The sequence below is a fragment of the Natrix helvetica genome, assembly GCF_964273705.1.
Source record: "Natrix helvetica genome assembly, chromosome: 3".
NCBI classification, from domain to species: domain Eukaryota; kingdom Metazoa; phylum Chordata; class Lepidosauria; order Squamata; family Natricidae; genus Natrix; species Natrix helvetica.
Genome location: NC_138549.1, coordinates 65,841,519 through 65,865,530, shown reverse-complemented (window position 1 = coordinate 65,865,530; position 24,012 = coordinate 65,841,519). Strand labels below are relative to the sequence as shown.

Genomic DNA, 24,012 nt, shown 5'->3' with positions numbered 1-24,012 from the left:
AATAGCACCTGAAATATAATCTTCAGATCTCTTAAATTGAGAGATGTTGCAACTTTAAACCAGTTAGTGCAGTGGTAGTGCAAAAACTGGGAACCTGTGAGTTCTGGTCCCACACCTTAGGCAAAAAGCCAGCTGGGTTATCTTGGGTTATCCAGTCATTCTCTCAGTTGTAGGAAGGAGGCAAGGGCAAACCTCTTCCAACTATTCCTTGCCAAGAATACTGCAGGGACTAGTCCAGGCAGTCAACAGACTAACTCAAAGAAAGAAAAAGAAAAGAAAACGGTTGCAACTTATATTTCTAACCTATTGAAACACTTTAGAATGGAAGCATTCAACTTGATGTTTCCAGATCTGTTGGACTAAATGACCCATCAGATTTTGTTGGAATGGTCAGTGAACAGGAATAAGATGAGGTGTGACCCCAAAACATATGGAAGACCCCACAAAACTCTCGCAATATAAGGAACATATTTCAAAAGATCTCACCATATTCTTTAGGGCTTGTCCCTAAAGATCTTTGTAGGGAAAATACTATGAAGTAGATTTGCTATGGCTCAAAAACTACTTTTTATCATTGTTTTTAGGCTGCCCAAGAAACTGTTACAAGCTTAAAGAAAACAGCAGATTCAGACAAGCTTCTGTAAGACCATCTGCCATTCAAAGACTTCAGCAATTGCTAAGACTAACAAAGCATTTTGCTTTCTGGACCATGCCAAACTACCAACATAGTAACAGACAGTTTAAAGCACACATGGCAATTATGTCTGTCTCTCAGTCTAAAATAAATGAATAAACAAATATAACTCAGTGCATAAAATGCTTGTGCATATGTACATATAGCACAAGTACTTATCGTTTCTTTTTAAATGGGCACCTTTCCCTTCTTGCCCCTTGCCAATTGGTTGCAGTTGTACAGCTGTACAGTTGTATAGCTGCAGTTAATCCTTCAAAAAAGGCTGGGAAGACTATGCACTTTGGGCCTCAGTTACCTGATAAAACATTCTGTCAGCAAAGCGGAGCACCTCAGCAAAAGCATTAAGCCAGCAATGAAGGAATGCAAAGAAGGTCAGGAACAGAATCAATACACCTAGGTAAGAATTAAAGGGGAAAAAAGCAAGTTAATTTTAACTTAAAATCAAAAACAGGCTGCACCTTCAATCTGTTCAGTGTTCTAAGTATCCTAATGATACCTATGAAAACAACAAGTATGGCCTGTCATTTTTAAGGATTACTTGTAAGTTGTTACCTTCTGGGGTAGCATTTGAATGAATAGATTTCAGGAGCATCTCAGCATCAAAGCATGTTGAAAAGTGGGATTTGGTATGAGGGCAAGACTGTAATGTGCAAAGTGGAAGAAAGGATGAAAAAGAAACAAGCAGAACAAGTTGACCAGTAGGTGTTTGGAACAAAGTTTAACAATAAGAAAAAAGGAAATGTTTTATATTTTTAAAACATCTACTTTGAAGAGTGTTCACTTCAACAAGTAGTATCCTTTCTGTAAGTAGAGGATTACTTAGTGGTCAAGAAAAAATATTCACGGTGGTTATATTATCTGGCCACGGTGATGGCCATCTCCTCTGCAGAACATCCACAAAGCTCTGCCACCTATGTCTATAGACCAAGCAGAAGGACGTCTAGTGGCTGGGAATATTTGAAACAGGGGGAAATTTGTCCCTGTGTAGAAAAACGGCAAGAACGGAGTTTATAGTAACTCAGAAGCAATTAGGGGATAGAAAAAAGTGTTAAGAAGGAAGCTGTTATATGAAGAAGTCAATATAAAAGCAGGAGAAAGAATGGGAGAGACTGCAAATGGTGGAAATAGGATGAAAGTCAAATATGAAAAAAGGAATACTGCAAAATGCTTCTGGGAAATAAATATAGGTAATTGAAATACAATTTCAAATAGAGGTTCACTCTATGTAAAATCTCTGGTGACCAACTGCTACATAAAATGGTGCAGAATTTAATGCACCATGGTATGGTATATCCAGAAGCAGTGTTTATGTGTTTAAAGTGTCTAAATTAAAGGTGGAACCCATTTGCCCAAGAAAATGATAGGAGCAAAAAATGTAGAAGCTTATTTGTATTTAAGTTATTTTAGAAAAGTATAGGGCTACTCATGGCTAATGTTCTCGTACAAAATGCCTATAAAAGAAATAATGCTTGTCTTCTCTTATTTCCTCTAATCCCAGAAAGGTCATTTGCTAACACACATCTAGCATGCCTCATGTGTCTGTTAGCCATACTACATTTGTAACTGCATTGCATTCAAAAGCTTTGAAGGAAAGACCCACAGGCTGATTCATAGGAGCTCACCTGGAAGAATAGAGTTGAAGATGCAAAGAACTAGTCCTCGTAGACTGAAGTGTCCCAGGCTATAATTCCGATACGTTGGAATACAGAGTCTTACAAATATGTAGTAAGCATAGAACAATGAACCGAGAATCTACACAAGAGGGAAAACCAAAATCAGTTGACAATCAGAGAAATTTGGAAGGAAGCACAGGGCAAATTAAAAAAAAAAAACTGTTGACCATCCATCTCCCTCAAGTGACTTTCGTTTATTTTACTGCTGCTTAGAATCTAATTGTTCTAGAGCAGTGTTTCTCAAACTTGGCGACTTTAAGTCCTGTGGACTTCAACTCCCAGAATCCCCCAGCCAGCATAGCTGGCTGGGGAATTCTGGGAGTTGAAGTCCACAGGACTTAAAGTCACCAAGTTTGAGAAACACTGTTCTAGAGGTAGACAGAATGGTGGAAAATATACTTCTATAAACAAAGAAAATTAGAGAACCTAAACCTCTCCAGTTGCCTTAGGCTACAATTCCATGTTCTGGAGAGGCTTTCTATAAGTTGCCTCTGGTGGGCTTTGAGGGTTCTCAGTAGGCAAAAGAAAAAGTGGCAGAAGGCTTCTGATCATCCTTCCACATGTATGTTGGTGGTCTGGACATATGAGCAAATGATGGTGTGAACTCAACAGTGAGTTACTATCTATAATTTTAGTTGCCACGGGAGTTAACTAAGGGGACTAAAGAAAGAAAAACCAAAAATGGGAAAAGAAGGAGAGTCTAGTTATTAAGGGAACCCTTCCCACATATGACTAGCAAAGTTGCCAGAACTGATGGGAGTGGGGAGATATTCTTTTTTTTTAATTCCTCAGCTTTGCTGCAGGATAATAGCTATGGATCCCCAGCTCTTTATTAGTATTACTATATACATGTGCATTTTCTCAGGATCTGGATGAATATTTAGTATACTCAATATATGAAACAAACAGTTGCTTTGAAAACCAAGATGGTTCTAAACATTTTCTAGTACTATTTCTATAGTTTCTGAAGACTCTGAAAATGAATGCTGAAGGACTGGTTCTGGAAATAAATTCAGAAACTGTTCAATGAAGAATCTGAACCATTTTCTTTTTGCCGATTTCAAAATAATACAAAGGTTCCAATTCTGGTTGTAATTTCAACATATCTAGAGGGCTCCACACCATGGAAGGCTAGAATAAGCCAGCATCTTATGTTGGGCTTGTAATAAGCAATTCGACTTACCTGAGAGAAGCCACATATTTACTAGGCAGCAAAACAGGCTCTGATTTATAGCAGGGGTATATAAAGTGATATAGATATACACAAGCAAGACAGCTAATAAGTGCCTTTATGTCTAAGGAATGTTTTCCATCCAGGAAATGTCATGTAAAGAAAAGTCACTAACCTGTGCAATCTTGGTAGCCAGATAGCTCCATCTTATTGTGGGCGTTCTAAAAAGAATATGATATCACATTTTCAGTTCTCAAACGGTTTGGTATTATTCCACGCCATATTTTTAGCAAGTATAATTAAGTGCACTACCTAGATACTGATTGTAGGAAACACAATATAAATTCAATTGCAACATAATAATATATCCCAATATTTCAATAATATAATGTATTTATTTAATCAGTATGACATTGTTCCTCAAAACATTGTGCATGTTTTATTCTGAATCTGACAAGTCATTATTGATATTGTTATACTTTGATTTTTTTTTAAAGTAATTAAACGAATAAACAATGCTGGTAGAAATATATAGGAAGAAGAATATGGAAAGAAGACCTGAAGGCTTCATATAACCAATTAATAATCAAAGTTCAACATCATTTTGGGGGACTGAAAGCATGGGTGGAACAAAGGAAATGTGGAGCAATTTTGCTTTGCTCATAAAAAGTATGTTTGCTAACGTGGTTGCAAAACGTATTTAATTCAAAAGTTATGATAAAAAATAAAGTAATCTATAACCAGTCGCTTAGCCCAAGGCCTGAAGACATCCATTGGGGTGAAAGCAGGCTCAAGGCCTGTGGGGATCCTGTGGGGTGGGAAGCACCACATGGGGTATCTCAGGGGGTGAGGGAAGCCCTGGGAGGTCTTGGGCAAGCAGTCCAGGGCTGCTGCTAGATGTCCCAAGGCTTCCTCCACCCCTAAAGAACTCAATTCTCTGCTTAATGATTGCATCAGAGAGAGCAGGAATGGTGGTCATTAAGTGAGGTTATCACATGATTACTTCACTTAATGACCATCACAACTTGCAACCATAATGGGCAAGCTCCATTCCAGTCATGAGCATATTTGATTGTCTGCAACTCTTTAATATACAATGGGATAAACAATTTGCAGATATTGGAATTAAAAAGTTGATGTTTTATACATTTGTTTATTGATAAGGCATGGGACATGGGATGAAGAAGTATCTGTTTGTAACTACGGTATGTAATGGGTGAAAGGTTTCTAAATTTGTTTAGAGTTGTGCTGTAGTTTGAAAGTAAATTCTTTACATATTTTATCACAGTTTTTTCTTGTACATTTTCTTCATACTATTCTGTTTCTGTAGATTTAGTTTGTGTTAGTTTTTATTATTGCAATTAAAATTTGTAGTAAAAATTACATCTAAAGAAAAAAATCAACAAGCAGTTGTATTTATTTATTTGTATCCCTTTAATTTTTTAATTTTTTTTACAAATAACTCAAATCAGTGAAACATATTCAACACACCTTTCTCCTCCTATTTTCCCCACAACAAGAACTCTGTGATATGGGGAGGAGGAGCTGACGTCGCAACAACATGACATGCGATCTTGGAGCTCCAAGATCGCAGTCAATATTTCTGCCGCTGGACGGTCCATTTGGACCTAACGGTCCTACAGAGACGGTGATAGTGAAGAGTACAACTTGTTGATCTCAGGGACACCGCAAAGTCCCTGATTGATCCAGGAGAAGCTCTTATTTTCGACAACAGAAACGCAGCCTTTGAAGCTGCTGAAGTTGGGACAGCTCCGGAACGGAAAGAAAGCGGAAAGAGAAAAGCGTGTCAAATTGGTGAGGAAATTTTATTATTAGGAAAGAGACTGCCCCCAAAAAAATCAAAGCTAAATTAAAATTGAAGACAGAAGAGAGTAAGCTGCAAAATTAAATTACATTAAACTTAGTCTGTTATCTTTTATTAATTTTTCTTTTTATGGATGGAATTTTTGCAAATGTTCCCTACTTTTTAAACTGAATGGATTAGTTTTTCTTCTTCTACTTTTTATTCTTTCTTATACCTATGGATTAAAAATTTTCTTTTTTTTATAATGCTGGATTGGATTGTTTTTTTTTCTCCATTTTAGAATTGTTTTCTCTTTAAATTTGGAACATAAAGAAGATATAAAAAGGAATATAAAGAGGGAAAAGAAGTAACACTTCCACTTAGAGGCTGGAGGCTTGGAAACATTGTTTTTCTTTTTTTTTCTTTGATCATTTGACACTTCAAGGTTTCTCAGTTTGTTTACCAAGAGTGATAGTAGGAAGAGCACAGCTTGTTTACACAGGTGTTCTTCAGGAGTTCTATCACCAGCTGGCTTGGAGGGAAGACAAAACATTGACTTGAAAGATTATAATGAACTTGCTTGAAATTTAATAAAAAGCCTTGAATGCTATAGTGGCAGTGTTTACAAATTGGAAGAGTGATGCAACAGGAAAAAGAAACTTTAACATTGCAAATGATCATGTTTGAAATTCAAAAATTATTAGTATTAACAGTGAAAATTGAGACGAGATTGGAGAATATAGAACACAAAACAGAAAAATGTGTTGGAAAAATTGATGATTTTTATCAAATAAATAAAGTGGAGGACAGAGTCCTAAAAATTGAAGAAAAAAACAAGCAAACAGATAAGAAAATTGTGGATACTGACAACAAATTGAGCATGGTTGGAAATGATAAGAGCGGAATATGGAAAGGAGAGATAGATGGATTGGAACTCTACCCCAGATTTCAAAGCATAGAAGAAGAAAAGAGAGAAAAATTGATGGAGGTAAGGAGAGAAATCTTGACAGAAGCACCAGTGATAACCAGAGACAAGCTGAGGGAAGGAGCAGATGGAGGGTTTTCAGTTTTCATGAGATATGAAATGAACAACAACTTCCGAAGAGAAGTCCATACAAGACTTACTAAGAAAGTAATCAGAATACTAATGCTACAAATGGCAAAAGACATAAGACTGCACTATTACTGGAAAGATACAGGTTGATGTAATGAAAGTGTATAATAAAATTGTTAAATTTAGTTAAATTTAGAGAATTATGTATAAAATGAAGTGATAACAGTTATAGTCAAATAAATGATTAATAATGATGATAATACACACAATATATATTAGTTTGACAAAATGAAATTTTATATAAATTACAAATGGAGACAGAGGAGGTTTAAAAGCTTTGCTGTTAAATATAATTAATTTTTATTTAGAACATGTTATAAAGGTGTAATGTTATTGGATGTTTTTAGGAAGATCTAATGGAATGCCATTATATAATTTTACTTTAGATTTAAAATATTTCATATAAAAGGATATAAAAGCAACTATAGTCAAATGAAGGTTGAGGTACAATAATAGTAATATATATAAATATATTTGATTTAAAAATATGTGATTTGATATGTATTGCAAGTGATGACTATGGAAGGGATGCACAGAAATTTTGTAACCCAACTGACACACTTTCTATAATTTGTAATGGAAGATGCTTTTATGTTTTTTGCTTTTTGTTCTGTCAGTTTGTGTTTGTTCAAAACATTTAAAAATGTGTTTTTTTAAAAAAAAAAACTCTGTGAGGTCGGTTGAGCTGATCGTGAGTGAATAGCCACAAGTCACCTAGTTGGCTTTCATTGCTAAGGTGGGACTAGAACTCACAATCTCCTGCTTTCTAGGCTGGTGCTGGCTTTCTAGTTACATCTGGGCTAAAAATTAGCAATACTACAAGCAAATGCATATAAAACCAATCCCTTCACAACAGAAATGAAATTGCCACATGCAAAGTTATTCATTACCTGGGATATTCGTCTCGGTAAATAAGAGTGGGAGCAAAAAGAAAATACAGATACTGAGAAACTTTAGGAAGGTGAAAAGAATCTGGAGGAAAAAGAAAACAGAAGAGTAGTTTGGTACTAGCACATATAACATACGCACAAAAATAAACATGTTCTACCTTGTTCCTGGCTCTTATTAATTCTGAGTACAATGATGCTTCTTTCATACTGTTCTGCCTGACTGAAGTCCTATATCAGTGTTTCTAAAAGTCAGCTGTGTAGACTTTAATTCCCAGAATTCTGGGAGTTGAAGTCCACACAGCTTAAATTTGTTGAGGTTGAGAAACACTGGCCTGTAAACCAGTCCCACCTAATAAGAGTGCTACTCCCAAAACAGCAAAAAGGACAAGAAGGTTTTATCCCCGACACCTGCGACCAGTAATCCTTGACTTATGACCACAATTGGGATCAGAATTTCCACTGCTAAGCAAGGTGGTGGTTAAGAGAGTAGTACCTCGTTTTATGATTTTTTGCTATGGTTAAGTCAGTTACTGCAGTTGTTAAGTGTGTCATGCAGTCATTAAGCATTGCTTGTCAGAAACTGACTGGAAAGTTTGTACACAGTGATGGCGTAACTCTCATAATAATATGCTGGTTGCCAAGCACCAAAATGTTGATCATTTGGGGTATGCTGTGTCGGTTGTAAATGCGAGGACTGGTCTTAAGTCACTTTTTTCAATGCCATTGTAATTTTGTTGTCACTGAATGAATAGTTGCAAGTTCAGGACAACCTGTCTAGAATTAGCACAAGGGACAATTACTCACTTGACTTCTGAGGAGTAGCAGAGATTATTCGGGGAACATTCTCCCTGACAAAAGAGTGAGCTTTCATCACAAAACGTATCTATAAATAAAATGACAGGTAAGATTGATTTAAAAAAATAATAAAATGGAAGGAAAAGGGCAGATATGCAAATGAGGTAAGAGAAAAAAAATTACATACTATATATCAAAATTTCAATTTTTAAACATAGTATTAAGCCGTGATCACAAGGAAAAATCTTGAAAAGTTATTCTGTTATATCAAGAAAGGGCCAGCACACAAGCAGATGCTATTCATCCAGGAGTGTAAATTCAGCATACTGTTGTCTTTCCACAAAAGAGTACATGTTTTGCTGCACTAGTTACTTAATAAATCCAGAGTTCATGTATAAATACATTCCAAATGCTTGAATACAACAGAATAACATTCGTATCTTTAAAATGTATCATTCTTTCCAAAACTATATTAATAAAATTATGGCTATTGTACTGAAATGGAATGATAGTGGGGAAAATCCAGACTGCAAGTGTCTTCTCTTCCTTGTACCCTAAGATTGTCAGTCCTCATTTCAAACTAGGATTACTCCTAAATACGGATCAAATTTATAATTCTATTCCAACATCTTCTAAATATGTTCCAACACGCTCCAGGTTTTGATGCAGGAAATCCTGTAGACTAAAATAGGAACCAACCCCCCTGACATCATATCAAGACATCACACAACCACAATTGTGGTTATAATGGTTTCTGTAATTACTTGAATTATGTAGATAAATAAAAGATGTGTATATGCACATACAAACAATAAAACTGTCTATCCAATGATAAAGTAAAAAGATCAAGAAGCTAACTCCCCAATGGTATGCAATTATAATGTAGTTAAGAAAATCTAGGGATTATTTTTAATGCAAATACATACAAAAACTACACATAAAAAGTGCTTAAAAATGAAAAAATACAATTGCCCCATTTTACCACCTTTCTTGCCACAGTTGTTAAGTGAATCACCGCAGTTGTTAAATTAATAACACGGTTGTTAAATGAATCTACTTTCCCCATTGAATTTGCTTGTCAGAAGGTCGCCAAAGGGGATCATGTGTCCCTGGGACACTGCAACTGTCATAAATGTGAGTCTGCTGTCAAGCATACGAATGTAGTCATGTGATCATGGAGATGCTGCAATAGTCATAAGTGTGAAAAATGGTCATAGGTCGCTTTTTTTAGTGCTGTTGTAACTTGTAACTTCAGTGACAAATAGTCACTAAGTGAACTTCTGTAAGGCGAGGACTACTACCTATACATCATTTTAGCAATTAAGTTACAAATTTATATATACATATGTAGTATAAATATTATTCAAGTACATATATTAAATTTTGCTACATTTATATAACTATGATTGTTTTTAACCTATTGTATTTTATATAAATGAGTTCCATATTTCATTATATTCGTCTGTACAAAATCAATGACTAATTGTCTGTAGAGAAACCACTCACAGGTAGCAAGATCTTCAATCCATTGAGTGAATGGGGCCATACATTTATCTTTCTAATGTTGCAATTTTAGTTTTTTAAGCCATAGTTAAGGACATGGAGAATCTATTTACATAATCTAGTGGTCAAATTCCATATACTAGGTATATAGTTCAAAAGAATATTATCCTCTAGAGGAGGAGCTGAAGTCACAACGACGCGACATGCGATCTTGGAGCTCCAAGATCACAGTTGATACTTTTGCAGCTGGATGGTCCTTTTGGACCTAAACCATCCCAAAGAGACGGTGACAGGGAAGAGTACGTCCTGCTGATCTCAGGGACATCACAAAGTCCCTGATTGATCCAGGAGAATCTCTTTTTGCCAACGACAGAAGCGCAGCCATTGAAGCTGCTGAAGTTGGGTCACCTCCGGAACAGGAGGAAAACGGAAAGAGAAAGTGTGTCCATCTGATGAGGAAATCTTATTATTATAAAAGAGACTATTACCCCCCCCAAAAAAATTAAAAGCTAAATTAAATTTGAAAACAGAAGAGAACAAGCGGCGAAATTAAGCTACATTAGTGTCATCCTTTTTTAAAATTTTTCTTTTATGGATGGAACTTTTGCAAATGTTTCCTATTCTTTTAATTGAGTTAGTTTTTCTTTTTCTACTTTTTATATTCTTTTTTTTTATACATATGGATTAAAATCTTTTTCCTTATTTTTATAATGCTGGATTGGATGGTGTGTTTTTTTTTTTGCCCCATTTCAGAATTTTGTTTTCTTTAAGCCTGGAATATAAAGAAGATATAGAAGGAATACAAAGAGGGCTGTAATAACAAAGGAAGTAACACTGCCACTTGGAGGCTGGAGGCTTGGAAGGCTTGGAGGTGTTGTCTTTTCTTTTTTCTCTTTGATCATTTGACTTTGCATTGCAAGGTTCCTTGGCTTGTTTACAGAGAATGACAGTGAGAAGAGCATGGGTTGTTTATACAGGTGCTCTTCGGGAGCTTTATTGATGGCTGGAGTGGAGTGAAAACAAAGATAATAACTGAACTTGCTTTGAATTTAATAAAAAAAATTGAATGCCAGAGTGGCAGTGTTTACAAGTTGGAAGAATGGCACAACATGAAAAAGAAACCTTAACATTGCAAAAGATTATGTTTGAAATTCAAAAATTATTAGAAGTAACAGAGAAAATTGAGAAGAGATTGGAGAACATAGATGGACTGGAGGTCTACCCCAGATTTCAAAGTATAGAAGAAGAAAAGAGAAAAATTGATGGAGGTAAGGAGAGAAATTTTGTCAGACGCACTAGTGATAACCAAAGATAAGCTGATCGAAGAAGCAGATGGAGGGTTTTGAGCTTATACAAGATATGCAATAAGCAATAAGTTGCGAAGAGAAGTCCATACAAAACTTACTAAGGAAATAACCAGAATACTAATTCCAGAAATGGCAAGAGACATAAGACTGCACTATTACTGGAAAGACACAGGTTGATGTAATGAAAGCTTATAATAAAAAAATCAAGGCAAATTTAGTTAAATTTAGAGCATTATGTATAAAATGAAGTGATAATGGATACAGTTAAATAATTGATTGATAATGATAATAATGCATATATATGTATTGGTTTAATAAGAGGAAATTTGATATGAATTGCAAATGGTGACTATGAAAGGAGGTTTAGAAACTCTGTTATTAAATATAACCAACTTTTATTTAGAACAGGTTATAAAGATGTAATATTACTCGATGATATTGGGAAGAGCTAATGGAATGCCATTATGTGGTTTTGCTTTAAATCTGGAATATTTTATATAAAAGGACATAAAAACAATTCTAGTCAAATGAAGGTTGAGGTATGATGATAGTAATATATAATATATTTAAAGTATATGATTTGATATGAATTGTAGGTGATGACTGTGGAAGGGATGCATGGAAGTTTTTGTAACCAATCGACACACTTTCTACAATTTGTAGTGGAAATGGTTTTGTGTTGGTTTTTTGTGTGTGTTTTGTCTGTTTGTGTTTATTCAAAAAAATTCTTTATAAAAAAAGAATATTATCCTCTCAAAATTTTAGCTTCTTCACAGTCATGTTTATATAGTTCACTACTTAGTCACACACCTCTCATTATCCGAGTGGCTCTAGTATTTTACAAATACAAACCATAAAACCACATCAAAGTGACATATCTAAAAGCAAAATTAAAACAGAGTGGAGAACAGAATAAAAGTAAAGTTTAAAAAAAGTGAGTTAAAAGGTGGCTACCACCCACCCACAGGGTTGCAAGCCACTCTTCAATCGCCACACCAATTAGCAGAATCAGGTCTTCATACTCTTGGGGGGGGCACCTCACCTCTGAGGACAAGACATTCCAAAGAGAAGACAGAGACAGAAAAGGCTGTCTTCTACCCCTAAAATCCTGCCGCCAACTAAAAGGATGCCATGATCAATAGAATCAAAAGCTGCCAAGAGGTCAAGAAAAGTGAGGATGGATCCATCCACCTCCCACAAGAGATCCCTCAAAAGAACAATAAGTGCTATTTCTGTCTCATATCCGAGCCTGAAATCCCACTAAAAGGGATTCAGATAATCCATTTCATCCAGAATCCTCTGGAGCTGCAATACCCCTCCTCAACTATATTCCCTAAAAAGGAAGAAAGGAGGAGAGAACAAAAGGAAGATGGGGGAAAGAAGAAAGAGGTAAGGAGAGGAGGATGAAAGGGAGAAAAAGAGGAGGAGAGAGGGTAGGAAGGGGAAGAACAGGAGTAGGAGAAAGGCAAGGGAAGAAGGAAGGGGAAGGAGAGGCGGAAGGAGGGAAGTAGAGAAGGGAGGGAGGGGGAAAAGAAAGGGGAAATAAGGCGGTATTACAAAAGAAGGAAGAGATGGTAAATAAAGCAACCCAAAATGTACATTATAACTTGTTAAGTGAAATAATAAATGTATAAGAATGATAAATACAAAGAATAACAATTATATGAAGGTATATTTAAAATAATATGTAAGAGAATAAAATAAAATAAAAAATTCTTTGAAAAAAAGAAAAAAAACTATATTCCCTAAAAAGGAGAGGCAGAAGACTGGACAAAAACTAACCAGCATTGGGAATTCACTGATAGCTTCTTGAGAAGACGACTCACAAAGACCTTTTTTCAAGGGTGCTGAGAAACCCTGTCCCTTAAGGATGAATTAATCTAGCCACAGGTGGCCTTGAACAGCCAGAAAAGCATGGATCGTGTTCAAAGATGATCATGTCCCAAGAACTGTTTCCATATCCTTGGGTCCAACAGGATCAAACTGTTCCCAGATAACCAGGTAAGTCAATTCCCTAGACATCTCCATAGGCCTACACCACTCTTGGCCTTCAACTGGGAACAAATTCAGGCAAATTTATCCACCAGATGCACAGAAAATTCCTCTGGGTGATCCTAGAACTGTGATGGAAAACCTATGGCACGTGTGCCACAGGTGGCACGCAGAGCCCTCTCTGCGGGCACGCAAGCTGTCGCCCCAGCTCAGTTTCACCACACATGCACGCATACCTTCTGCTGTCCAGCTGGTTTTCGGATCTCTGCCATGCATGTGGAGGGGAACATGAGGGGGGGTGTCACACAGGCATGCATGGGGAGGTTGGGGGAGCACTAGCGGGTCATGTGGGCATGGACGGATGTCGGGGCCCGCATGGGATGGGGTGTGTGGGGGTGAGCGCACGCATTGCATTGTGGGTACACGTACACGCGTTTGGCATGCAGTGACAAAAAGGTTAGCTATCATTGTCCTAGAGCTAAACCTACGAACACAATTGAGTTCTAGACTCTAATACTATCCATCCAAACAAAGGTGCTCTATATATATATAACCAAGATGCCCAAATTGGAAAATTAACACAAATTGTTGGCTTTTTATGCATAGTTTTTCTATGTATTTGCATTATATAACTATTATTATGTTTTGTCTTTTTCTAGTTTTTTAAAGTGATAAACAAATATAATCCTAGGGGATTGTTGTTTCCATTAAAATGTTACTTTTATCTCTCTAACTATAGAAATCAATATTTCAGTTAATATTTACCTTTACTTTTATTTTCTCCATTAACTCATTGGGTTCTAACCATACAAGTAAGATATCATTTTACTTTCATGGTTGACATATTGACATCTTTCAGAGACAAAATTTTGTAGGTATTCCTTTTGAACTTCACATATTTGTCATATGGTATTTTTGGAGATGAACATTGGGATTTTCTGCTAAATGCTAGATTTTTCCCAATAACCCCTGGTTAAAAATAAGCTATTTTGATTGATATTTTTATTTTTAAATGGATAAAAAACAGCATTCCAACCACATACAAAAGGAGAATTTGTACTTGTTTTCCTCTAATAATCTACATACTTCTGCAGAAAAAAGATTTATGCATTAAGATTTTAAAAGCTACAAGTCCAGTTCCTTACATCCACTTTGCAAATAATGAAACTCACCTGTTCAAGTATAATTATAAAACGAGAGGCTGGCGGTAGATCATAAACCAATACAGTGTAAGTTGGTCCAAATCCAAGACAAACTGTTTGGAAAATCACAAACAGTGCCCCAAATAAAGTGGAACGGATGATCTTGTGGGAGGAGCTATGGAACCCCTGGGCCCACCGGACAAAGAGGGCATACGGCACAAGTAACGTGGAGAAGAACATGCAAAGCCAAGTTGGAACGACGATAGAAATTTTGCCAAAAGAGTAAACGAGGAAATCAAATTCTAGCACAAGCCTTCAAAAAAATCAAAGAAAACAAAAATGTTAATGGAATTTCATTCACCAGGCAAAAATATAATATTTGGAGTGTGATTGGGGGTGGGGGAAAGGAATTAGGAGCTATTAAAATCAAGACTGACAAAATAATTTTACGTCTGATTATTTTAAATAAAATACAAGACCCATAAGTAGACAGAAACTTTTAAGATACTTCTAATAATATTAAGCAGTCTTCATTACTTCAATGTGGACCAGATATGTTGGCCTACAATTTCTATTAGCCTTAGACAACATAATTAGCAGTTACCACACTGAGAAAGGCTACTATAAAATATCAAACAACATAGTATCATCCAAATGTACCCAAGGACCTCAAGGACAGATTGCAGAACCTTGGCAAGGACATATCTTTGGCAGCATGCCTTTGTTGTAACAATCTCTGTAAATATAATCATGGGGTTATCTGCAGCTTTCCTCCTCTACAAAAAAGAGTTGTGTGGGTAATTTCCGCCAAATTTTATTCATTAATAGAGAAGAGCTGCCAGTGATCCAGGTGTCCAATGCCAAAATGCAGTACCAACCCTGCCTCCAGCTAACATTTTCAAGACATCCTTACCTTCCCTCATCAATGTAGTCCACTACAAGTGTGCTGAGGATGAACAAAACAAGGAGAGCAATAAACATGTGGTAGATGGTCCGGATGTGATTCACTTCAAATAACTCACTATGAAAAGAAGTTTAATGGGATAAAATCAAATTAGGAAATTTCTAGGGAAAAAAGGGGCAAAACATTAGTCATTATGATCTTTAAAAATATTATTGCAAGTACAAGATTTCTAGTTTGTTCCCTTCCCTCATAATGATCGTTAAGCACTTAGAACATTTGTGAATAAGGGCCACACAAATAATGAGTGAGTGAGTGTGAGTTAGTACGTAAGTGAATGATTGCTACCCATTCTACTCCCTACCAGACATTGCTCACATTTCAAAGTTGAGCAAACCTTCAAAGTAGATTGCACTCCATAGACCAAATTATGTTAGGCTTCACTAACCTAATAACATCTAGATTTGTCTTTCTCAGTGCTGGCTAAGAAACATCGGGGCAATCTATGCTGCCCATAAGTCTTCAGCCTGTGAAAGATTAAATGGGCCATATCCAGTGGTGGGTTGCAGGCGGCACACCCCGGTACGGGCGTACCAGATCCTGCCCGGAGAACCGGGTACCGTTCCGTTCCGGTGCTCCGGAGGGCCCACCCGCCCTCCCGCGCTCACCTGTGCTTTAAGCTTTTGGCGCTTCCACGCACGCACATGGTGCATACAGCGCCTGCACTACACTCCGCCGAGCAGCTGGAGCATCATGGAGGCTTGCGGAAGCGTCATTTGATGACACAACGCATGCGCATGCCACGCTCATGCATGTGGGTGACTCCGGGGCCATTCCAACCATACCGGTTGGAACGGAATCCAGAACCCATCACTGGCCATATTCCATACTATCACTTTTAACATAGATTAGAATTTTCCATCCTAATAAGATGGACTGTAAAATGTAATCCTAGTTTCTCATTTTTCCTCTCTTTGATAAATAAGGAATCTAGAAATCAGGAAAGTACTTCAGACAATGGCTTTTGAATGGATGCATTAGAGAAGCATGAAACCACTAATATTGTTTCATACTTAATATGATTCATAAATGTTGAGGAACTGATACACACTGAACTTATAAAAACAATTACATCTACTGTAATTTCCTCCAAATGACACAAAGGCAACAAAAAATACCTAAACATTTTTGTTTTTTGTTTAATTATTGAATTGCAAATATATTATAAATTGCCATGAGAAGGCTTTAAGGAGCATTTTTCTCCCCCCCCCCAACTTATTATTAAAATCTGAAGAAAATGAGGGGTAAGACTTTAAAAGCCCAGGTTTCAACAAAATTGAAACCAATGAATGAAACACCTGTAAAACTAAAGGAGCCATTCATTTCCATGCTTTTCCAATATTTTGGTTTTTCAACTGAAGTAAGATTGAAATCAATGTTGTCTCTCAGAATAACAACAAGAATTTTTACATTTCTTCTAGACCTTGAGAGTGCTGCAGGATTGTATCCTTGAAATGTTTACCTCTCAAGACCAGAAGGAATAGAAACATTTTCCTATTAATGTGCTGAGCAAATGTCCTTTCTTTTTCTATAAAATGAAAGCCAAATGGCATGTTTCAGCAAAGGTTTTTTAAAAAAAGATAACTATTTTTAATTTACCGTATTTTTGGAGTATAAGACGCACCGGATTATAAGACGAACCAAGGTTTTGAAGAGGCAAATTTTTTAAAAAAGTAGGTAGGTAGATAGAGGGATAGAAAGGGAGAGAAAGAGAGAGAAATACAGTAGATAGGTAGGGAGAGAGAGAGTAGGTAAGTAGGTAGGTAGGTAGGTAGATAAAGGGATAGATAGATAGATAGATAGATAGATAGATAGATAGATAGATAGATAGATAGAGAGAGAGATACAGAGATAGAGAAATACAGTAGGTAGGTAGGGAGAGAGAGAGGGTGTAGGTAGGTAGGTAAAGGGATAGAGAGAGAGAAATAGAAAGAGATAGAGAGAGAAATACAGTAGATAGATAGGGCGAAAGAGAGAGAGTAGGTAGGTAGGTAGGTAGGTAGGTAGGTAGGTAGATAGAGGGGGGGGGAGTGAAACACAGTAGTAGGGAGAGAGAGAGAGAGAGAGAGAGAGAGAGAGAGAGAGAGAGAGAGAGAGGGTAGGTAGGTAGGTAGATGTTTCCAAGTGTATTTATTCATGTGCTGGAGAAGGAAATCGCTGACAATCTGCAGCACCTAAGACTTTCTTTCTGTTGGCACAGCACTTGATCAATGTAATTCTCATCAATCAGTTAAAGAGCTTTCCAAAAGGAAAAAAAAAGTTTTTGCACTCTGCAAACCTCCCAAAAATGGCCCATTTTTCACAAAAACGGCCGCCCCTTTTTTAAAGGCATGAATAGCCTTGGGGAGGCTTGCAGAGTGCTCCTAGGGGGGGGGGGGGGAATGAGCAAAAAACGGTGCGTTTTTCGTGAAAATGGGTCCATTTTTTTGTCAAAAACAAATTGCATGCATAGCCTTATGGAGGCTTATAGAGTGCTGCTGGGGGCTGCGGGGGCAAAAAACAGCCCGTTTTTTGCTGATTTCTACCCTCCCCAGCCCCCAGGAGCTCTCTGAAAGCCTCCATAAGGGTATGTATGGCCATTTTGGTGAAGGGGCGGGGCTGCGGGAGGCAAAAAATGCTGTATTCAATGTATAAGACACACCCAGATTTTCAGCCTCTTTTTTGAGGAAAAAAAGTGCGTCTTATACTCTGAAAAATATGGTAATACAAGATTTGGCACCTTACAGCAGACCTATCAGCCTCATAGCCTGAAATGTTTTTAGCTGGCCTCTGAACTAAGATAAGATACAATCAAAGCATACTTTATCTACAGTTTAACTTGGAAAGAAAAGAGTGAGAAAAAGGAGAACAAATAATCACATGTTTATATCAACTATTTTTGTAGCTTGTATATAAAGCTTGAGTTACAGGTAATCCTCGACTTATGACCACAATTGAGCCCCAAATTTCTGTGCTAAGCAAGACAGTTGTTAAGTGAGCTTTAGGTTTAGGTTTAGGTTTTATTAGATTTATAGACCGCCCCCTCTCCCCGTAGGGACTCGGGGCGGTGTACAGACCATGTATAAAACAACAAGACATGACATAGAACAACTGACAAAACAACGCACACATACTGTCTGTATATAAAACCCAAACTGATTAAATAATTAAAACAATTCTAAAACCCATTTTATGACCTTTCTTACCACTGTTAAATGGATCACTGCAGTTGTTAAGTTAATAAAGTTAGTGAATTGAATCTGTCTTCCTCATTGACTTTACTTTGATGACGCCATGCTGCTACAGTCATAAGTGTGAAAAATGGTCATGTTTTTCACTGCCATTGTAACTTTGGTCACTAAACTAATAGTTGTAAGTAAAGACTACCTGTACATATAATAGGAAGTGGCATTAATTAATGATGCTTAATTTGCACCTTAAGGGATTAGATAGTTAATAGAGGAACAGCTTCTGTCTAAGACTCTGAACAATCTTTACCTATCAAGAAGTTCTTGAGTCTAGCTAACACATTTCCTCCCTAATTGTGAATCTTTATTTAATTGATGTAAATTTTATCAGAGCATCCACCAATAGCCATCTACTAGGGGTCACTTCCAAGTGATACATACATCTAGACCAGTGGTGGGCTTAAATTTTTTTTTACTACCAATTCTGTGGCCGTGGCTTGGTGGGCGTGGCAGGAGAAGGATACTGTAAAACCTCCATTCTCTGCCCATTCCAGGGGAAGGCTACTGCAAAATCCGCATTTCCTCCTGATCAGCTGGGACTTGAGAGGCAGAGAATAGAAGGGGGGGGGAGCCAGTCAGAGGTGGTATTTACTGGTTCTCCAAAATACTCAAAATTTGCACTACTGGACATAACTTGCTGAATACCACCTCTGATCTAGACAGGAGACCAGCTTTAAGGAAAAAAGGAAAAGCAGTGAGTATATGGAACTCTAGGCACACCATAGCTAACCAAATGCCTAGTTTCAGCCAAGATGGTTAATAAAAAAAATGATGTAAAAGAGGATAAAAATGAGACAAGTGACATTTACACAGAAACTGGAGAGCTTTAATCACATTTCCAAAGTGGAATGAAGCAATAGTAACTTTAGCATTAGTACTACTGTATTATACAAACTCATTAAAGATACTCACTCCAAGAGAGACTTTCTGGGAATAAAAACTTTTCCAAGTTCTGGAGGTGCTCTTGTTCCCCTGTGAAGAAAGGAACAGGCACTATTAAAAAAAGACAAAAGTAAAGAAATCAAATAAGAAATCAAGTCTACTGAGTGAAGAACCAACATACTTGATTTTGAGACTGTCTTTCTCTGGAAAAGCAGCTGGGGAAGATTCCAGCAGCACAGAATTTGCAACCAAACCATTGACAACTTCAGTAAAATGCTTCTCCATGCCCTTCATGAATGCTGGCTTCAACTGCTGATAAAATTTGAGAGAAAGAATATAATTTAAAAAATCACAATCACTTAAAGCAACATCTCACCCAAACAAATGCTTGCTCAAACATTCTTAATATGGGATCTTTCCTACCCACACTAACTGTAACTGTGACACAAAACATTCAGAAGGAGCTCTTGAGAAAATTTTTCCCAAATAAGTGAAAATTATTAGCTGAGAGATCTTCTGGAATATTAGCATTAGTATATAATTAGTTGTCTTCCATACTTACATATTTCACACATATATACAATAATTATAAATTAAGTCTGTCACTAAAGAGTCAGATGCCTACACTATTGTGACTTTTAATCCCTTAACTCTTTGAATTTAAGAAGAGCTAAAGCAATCAAAACCTTTCATTTAGAATGTTTATGCATTCATAGAACTTTTTGTTTTGATGCAGAATTACTTTGTAACAGAAGAAGAAAAACAATAGTCAGCCCCTTATTCTAAAACAAAAGGAGAAAAGGTTAATGTTTAACTTTGGCTTGTGATCTGCCAAAAACAAACAAACCAGGAATTTCAACTTTCAAGTTCAGTAAGTTCACAAAAGGCAGGGATTTTTTAAAAAAAACTTTTTTGTTTGACCAACCGCTGCCATCTAACTCTCCTCATAAAACAATAAAAACACGAGCCGCTTATTTTTACCGATCTAAAAGTCAAATTGCCATTTTTTTTCCATTTAAAAAGTGGCCATTTCTAATACAGGTAGTTCTTGACATACAACAGTTCATTTACTGACCATTCAAAGTTACAATGGCACTGAAAAAAGTGGCTTATGATCGTTTTTCACACTTAAGAGCATTGCAGCATTCCCATGGCCATGTGGTCAAAACTCAGACACTTGGCAACTGCTTCATATTTATGATGGTTGCAGTGTCCCAAGGTCATGTGATCAGCTTTTGCAACCTTCTGACAAGCAAAGACAATGGGGGAGCCAGGTTCACTTAACAATGGGGTTACTAACTTAACAGCTGCAATGATTCACTTAACAACTGTGGCAAGAAAAGTTGTAAAATGGGACAAAGCACACTTAACAAATGTCTCACTTATCAACATAAATTTTGTGCTCAATTGTGGTTGTAAGTTGAGGTCTACCTGTACAGCAGCCTCCAGTAGCAATGTAATTCCCTCAGATCCCCACAATTTCTATGTAACATGGTCAATGGAAATTCTGAGAATTGCAATTAATAGCTCTTAGAACATGAGACTGGGGAATCTGACAACAGGCTAACTTGCTTGTAAACAGATAGGCAGAGCAATATATAACCCCCCAAAATTTGTTGGTGGCATTTATTTACCTCTGCTTCTGTTAAGAGTCGCATCTTTCTTGTTATTGCATGATCAACATCAATTCGACCTAAGGAAAAACAAACCATGCTTTGTCATCTCCAAACAGTAACCATACTTTACTACATATCCTGAAAACATAACTATAACATCCATGCAGGAAAAAATATATCTAAAAGTTGCTATGTTAAAATCCATCTATGAAATTAGAGAGCCCCCCCCCCCAATTATGCACTCACCTGTATAAGCATGGCAATTTTATTATTTTGTTATCTATCAGAAAAATAACACTTCCAAAGTCAAAATGTTTCCTGCCTCAAAGGAGTTCTTATACATTATAAAAAATAGCTATTTGTAAGCTTAAGAACTGAAGGTAATTGGCACAGAAAATTTTGAAAAACTACTCAGGGCATTTAATAAAAAATAAGAAAACATATATATCAAAAAGCAGAATTTTAGTGTAATTTTCTCCCCAACATTCTGGTTTTCTATATGGCAGGAATTAGCTGTTTTAATATTTAAGCATATAGATTCCACTTTTACAGGTTCAGGTAGTACAGATAAAATATATTTATATTATGTCAATAAGAAAAATACCCAAGGTTATTTTCTCATGAATTTTAAATGTCTCAAAGCTCTAATATGCATAAAAAGACTTTTAAAAAATAGGACCCATTCTTCAATTATTGCTCACATAAAACATGCTATTGCAAAAACTGTATAAAATGTATTTGTCCCACTCTCAAAAGCCCACCATACTCCTGGACATAAGCATGCTATTAGAACATTCTTCAGCAAGAATGAAATTGCAATTGAATTTTTTTTCTGTACATCCTTATTTAAAAAGCCATTAATCTGACTATTCCATTTTTTTAGTTGTGCTAAAATAGTTCCAGATCCCATTCCTATAAAATAGGCAAGGAAATAAATATTTTGGTTTCCAAATAAACACACATTTGCATCCTGAACAAGGCAGGTGAATGGGTTAAATATAAGGTAGCTATGTCTATCTTTTATATTTCACTTGCAGAATTAAATATTAAGTACAATTGATATAACTTTTCAACACCCAAAGCCAAGTCATATTAACACTCTCTAGGCACAATAATTCCCAACAAAGTCAGCATGTAATACATAAATACTTCTAGCCACTTGCCTAACTAATTGTGCTTCTATTTTGGAAGACTGTAGTTCTCATTCAATAGTTAGCTTCTAACTATTCTTGGGAGTTATTCACATGACCATGAATGTTAGGAAACAAACAAATGATAGAATATAATTTGGGAAGGAGAGAGGTAGGAAAAAATGTGCTATGATAGTGTATCAGTGCTTATCAAGTTTGCACAGATTTATGAGAGCTTGCTTAGTATCAGTACTGATAGGCAATACTGCAAAGTAACTTTGTGTTAAAGTGACAGTATCAGAAGAAGAAGAAAACATAAGAGACAGGAACTTGGTCTGCCTAATTGTTCAAGGTCCACCATAAATGAATCACTATGCCGGAAACTTTAGAACACACAGTCTTTTGCTGAAGTCATCACTTACAAGAAACATGTGCCCTTCCTCCCATATGATTAATGAGTCTCTCTCTATTTGAGCATTGACCTCTGGTAACAAGGCCTTTGTTTAAAAAGCCTGAAATATGCTTGTCAGTTGGAGTACTCTTGAAGCAAACTTTATGAGATTGTAAGATTTAGTACAGATAACATGGAGCAAAGAGCTGAAGAAGAAAAATATTTTATCGAGAGGAACACTTGGGTCTGGATTCAAATTTAATCTCAGCAATAAAATGGCTTCTCTCTGCCTTGGTTCCGCATCTGTGAAATAGGATGGGTCATAGGAAGAGCAGGAAAGCAGAACACTAAGTGAACATTGATTGAGACAAATAAGGAACAGCATATTTATTTATTTATTTATTTATTTATTTATTTATTTATTTATTTATTTATTTATTTATTATTTATTTATTTATTTATTTATTATTTATTTATTATTTATTTATTTATTTATTTATTATTTATTTATTATTTATTTATTTATTATTTATTATTTATTTATTTATTATTTATTATTTATTTATTTATTATTTATTTATTATTTTTTATTATTATTTATTATTATTTATTTATTTATTTATTTATTTATTATTTATTTATTATTTATTTATTTATTTATTTATTTATTTATTTAGATTTCTAGACCGCCCCCTCTCCCCGAAGGGACTCTATCTTCTCTATTGAAACTGAACCACACAGAATCCAGAAGCTAATCCTTTCCAGTGAACTGGAATGAGCATCTTTTCTACTGAAACAAGAAGAAATAGTCACAGAGAGAATCCTCTCTTTCCCCTCCATGCTGTCGAGCCCAGGAAGTGACAGGGAATGCTGCGGGCCCTATCCCAGAGGGAGATACACCTGGTGGGGACCCAGAAGAAGGGCCTTCTCTGTGGTGGCTCCTTCTCTCTGGAACCCCATTCCCCCAGAGATTAGAATGGCCCGCACTTTAGTACTCTTCCCGAAGGCACTGAAGACGTGGTTCTGCCAGTGGGCCTGGGGAACCCAGAGCGGGACGCAGCCCATTAAATGGCTCGTGTGATCTGCTGTTGCTGGGATGGGTGGTGGTGGTTATTTTATTATATTATACTATATTAATTTATTTGATTCTTTTTATTGGTTTTATTGTTTTAAATATGGTTTTATATTCTGTAAGCCGCCTTGAGTCACCATGGGTGAATAGGTGGCTATATAAATTCAATAAATAATAATAATTCCTAGCATTCAGTGGTGGCAGAAAAGTTAGGGTACTGAAATGGAAGGCCAAATTATTGTTTTCAAGCAGTTGTACTAAATGAATATAAGCCTCTTTCAAAAACTCTCTACAAAGCTATATAAGCTAATTATTCACAGTGACTCCAAGTCACAATTCTCTTTAAAGCAGGAATATGCCTTGATAAATGCATTATGAATCTAGGCCATGCTGTACTACAAGTGTGATCCGGCAATCACGCCTACCTTTCTATTAATGGCACATATACAAGCATTTCTCACTCATACTTAAAATGTGAATACTGCCTAAGCTCTAATTCTATAGGAACCAGTGCTTACTCGGATCAGCAAAACCCAATTGAACAATGATGAAACTCTTTTAGCTATAAATGTGAAAGGAGGGAATGCAAACTTCATTTGTACTCTATTCAAAGATGATTCCATTCCCATGTATTCTCAAATTAAGGGC

The 24,012-nt window shown here is 36.3% G+C and overlaps 1 protein-coding gene across 6 annotated transcripts in view; it reads right to left on the bottom strand.

The window, feature by feature from the left end:
- Positions 1-24,012, bottom strand: part of SOAT1 (sterol O-acyltransferase 1) — a 51,133-nt gene that overhangs the window by 3,392 nt on the left and 23,729 nt on the right. For 5 of the 6 annotated variants that reach the window (XM_081947691.1, XM_081947693.1, XM_081947690.1 and 2 more), the window contains 10 exons: positions 20,790-20,848; positions 19,337-19,467; positions 19,186-19,245; positions 14,999-15,106; positions 14,116-14,398; positions 8,151-8,229; positions 7,347-7,428; positions 3,714-3,759; positions 2,317-2,446; positions 990-1,087 (listed from right to left, as the gene is read on the bottom strand). In XM_081947691.1, the coding sequence (XP_081803817.1) occupies positions 990-1,087; positions 2,317-2,446; positions 3,714-3,759; positions 7,347-7,428; positions 8,151-8,229; positions 14,116-14,398; positions 14,999-15,106; positions 19,186-19,245; positions 19,337-19,467; positions 20,790-20,848 (1,076 nt within the window). The remainder of the gene's footprint in view (positions 1-989; positions 1,088-2,316; positions 2,447-3,713; positions 3,760-7,346; positions 7,429-8,150; positions 8,230-14,115; positions 14,399-14,998; positions 15,107-19,185; positions 19,246-19,336; positions 19,468-20,789; positions 20,849-24,012) is intronic. The other variant, XM_081947694.1, reaches the window with a different exon arrangement.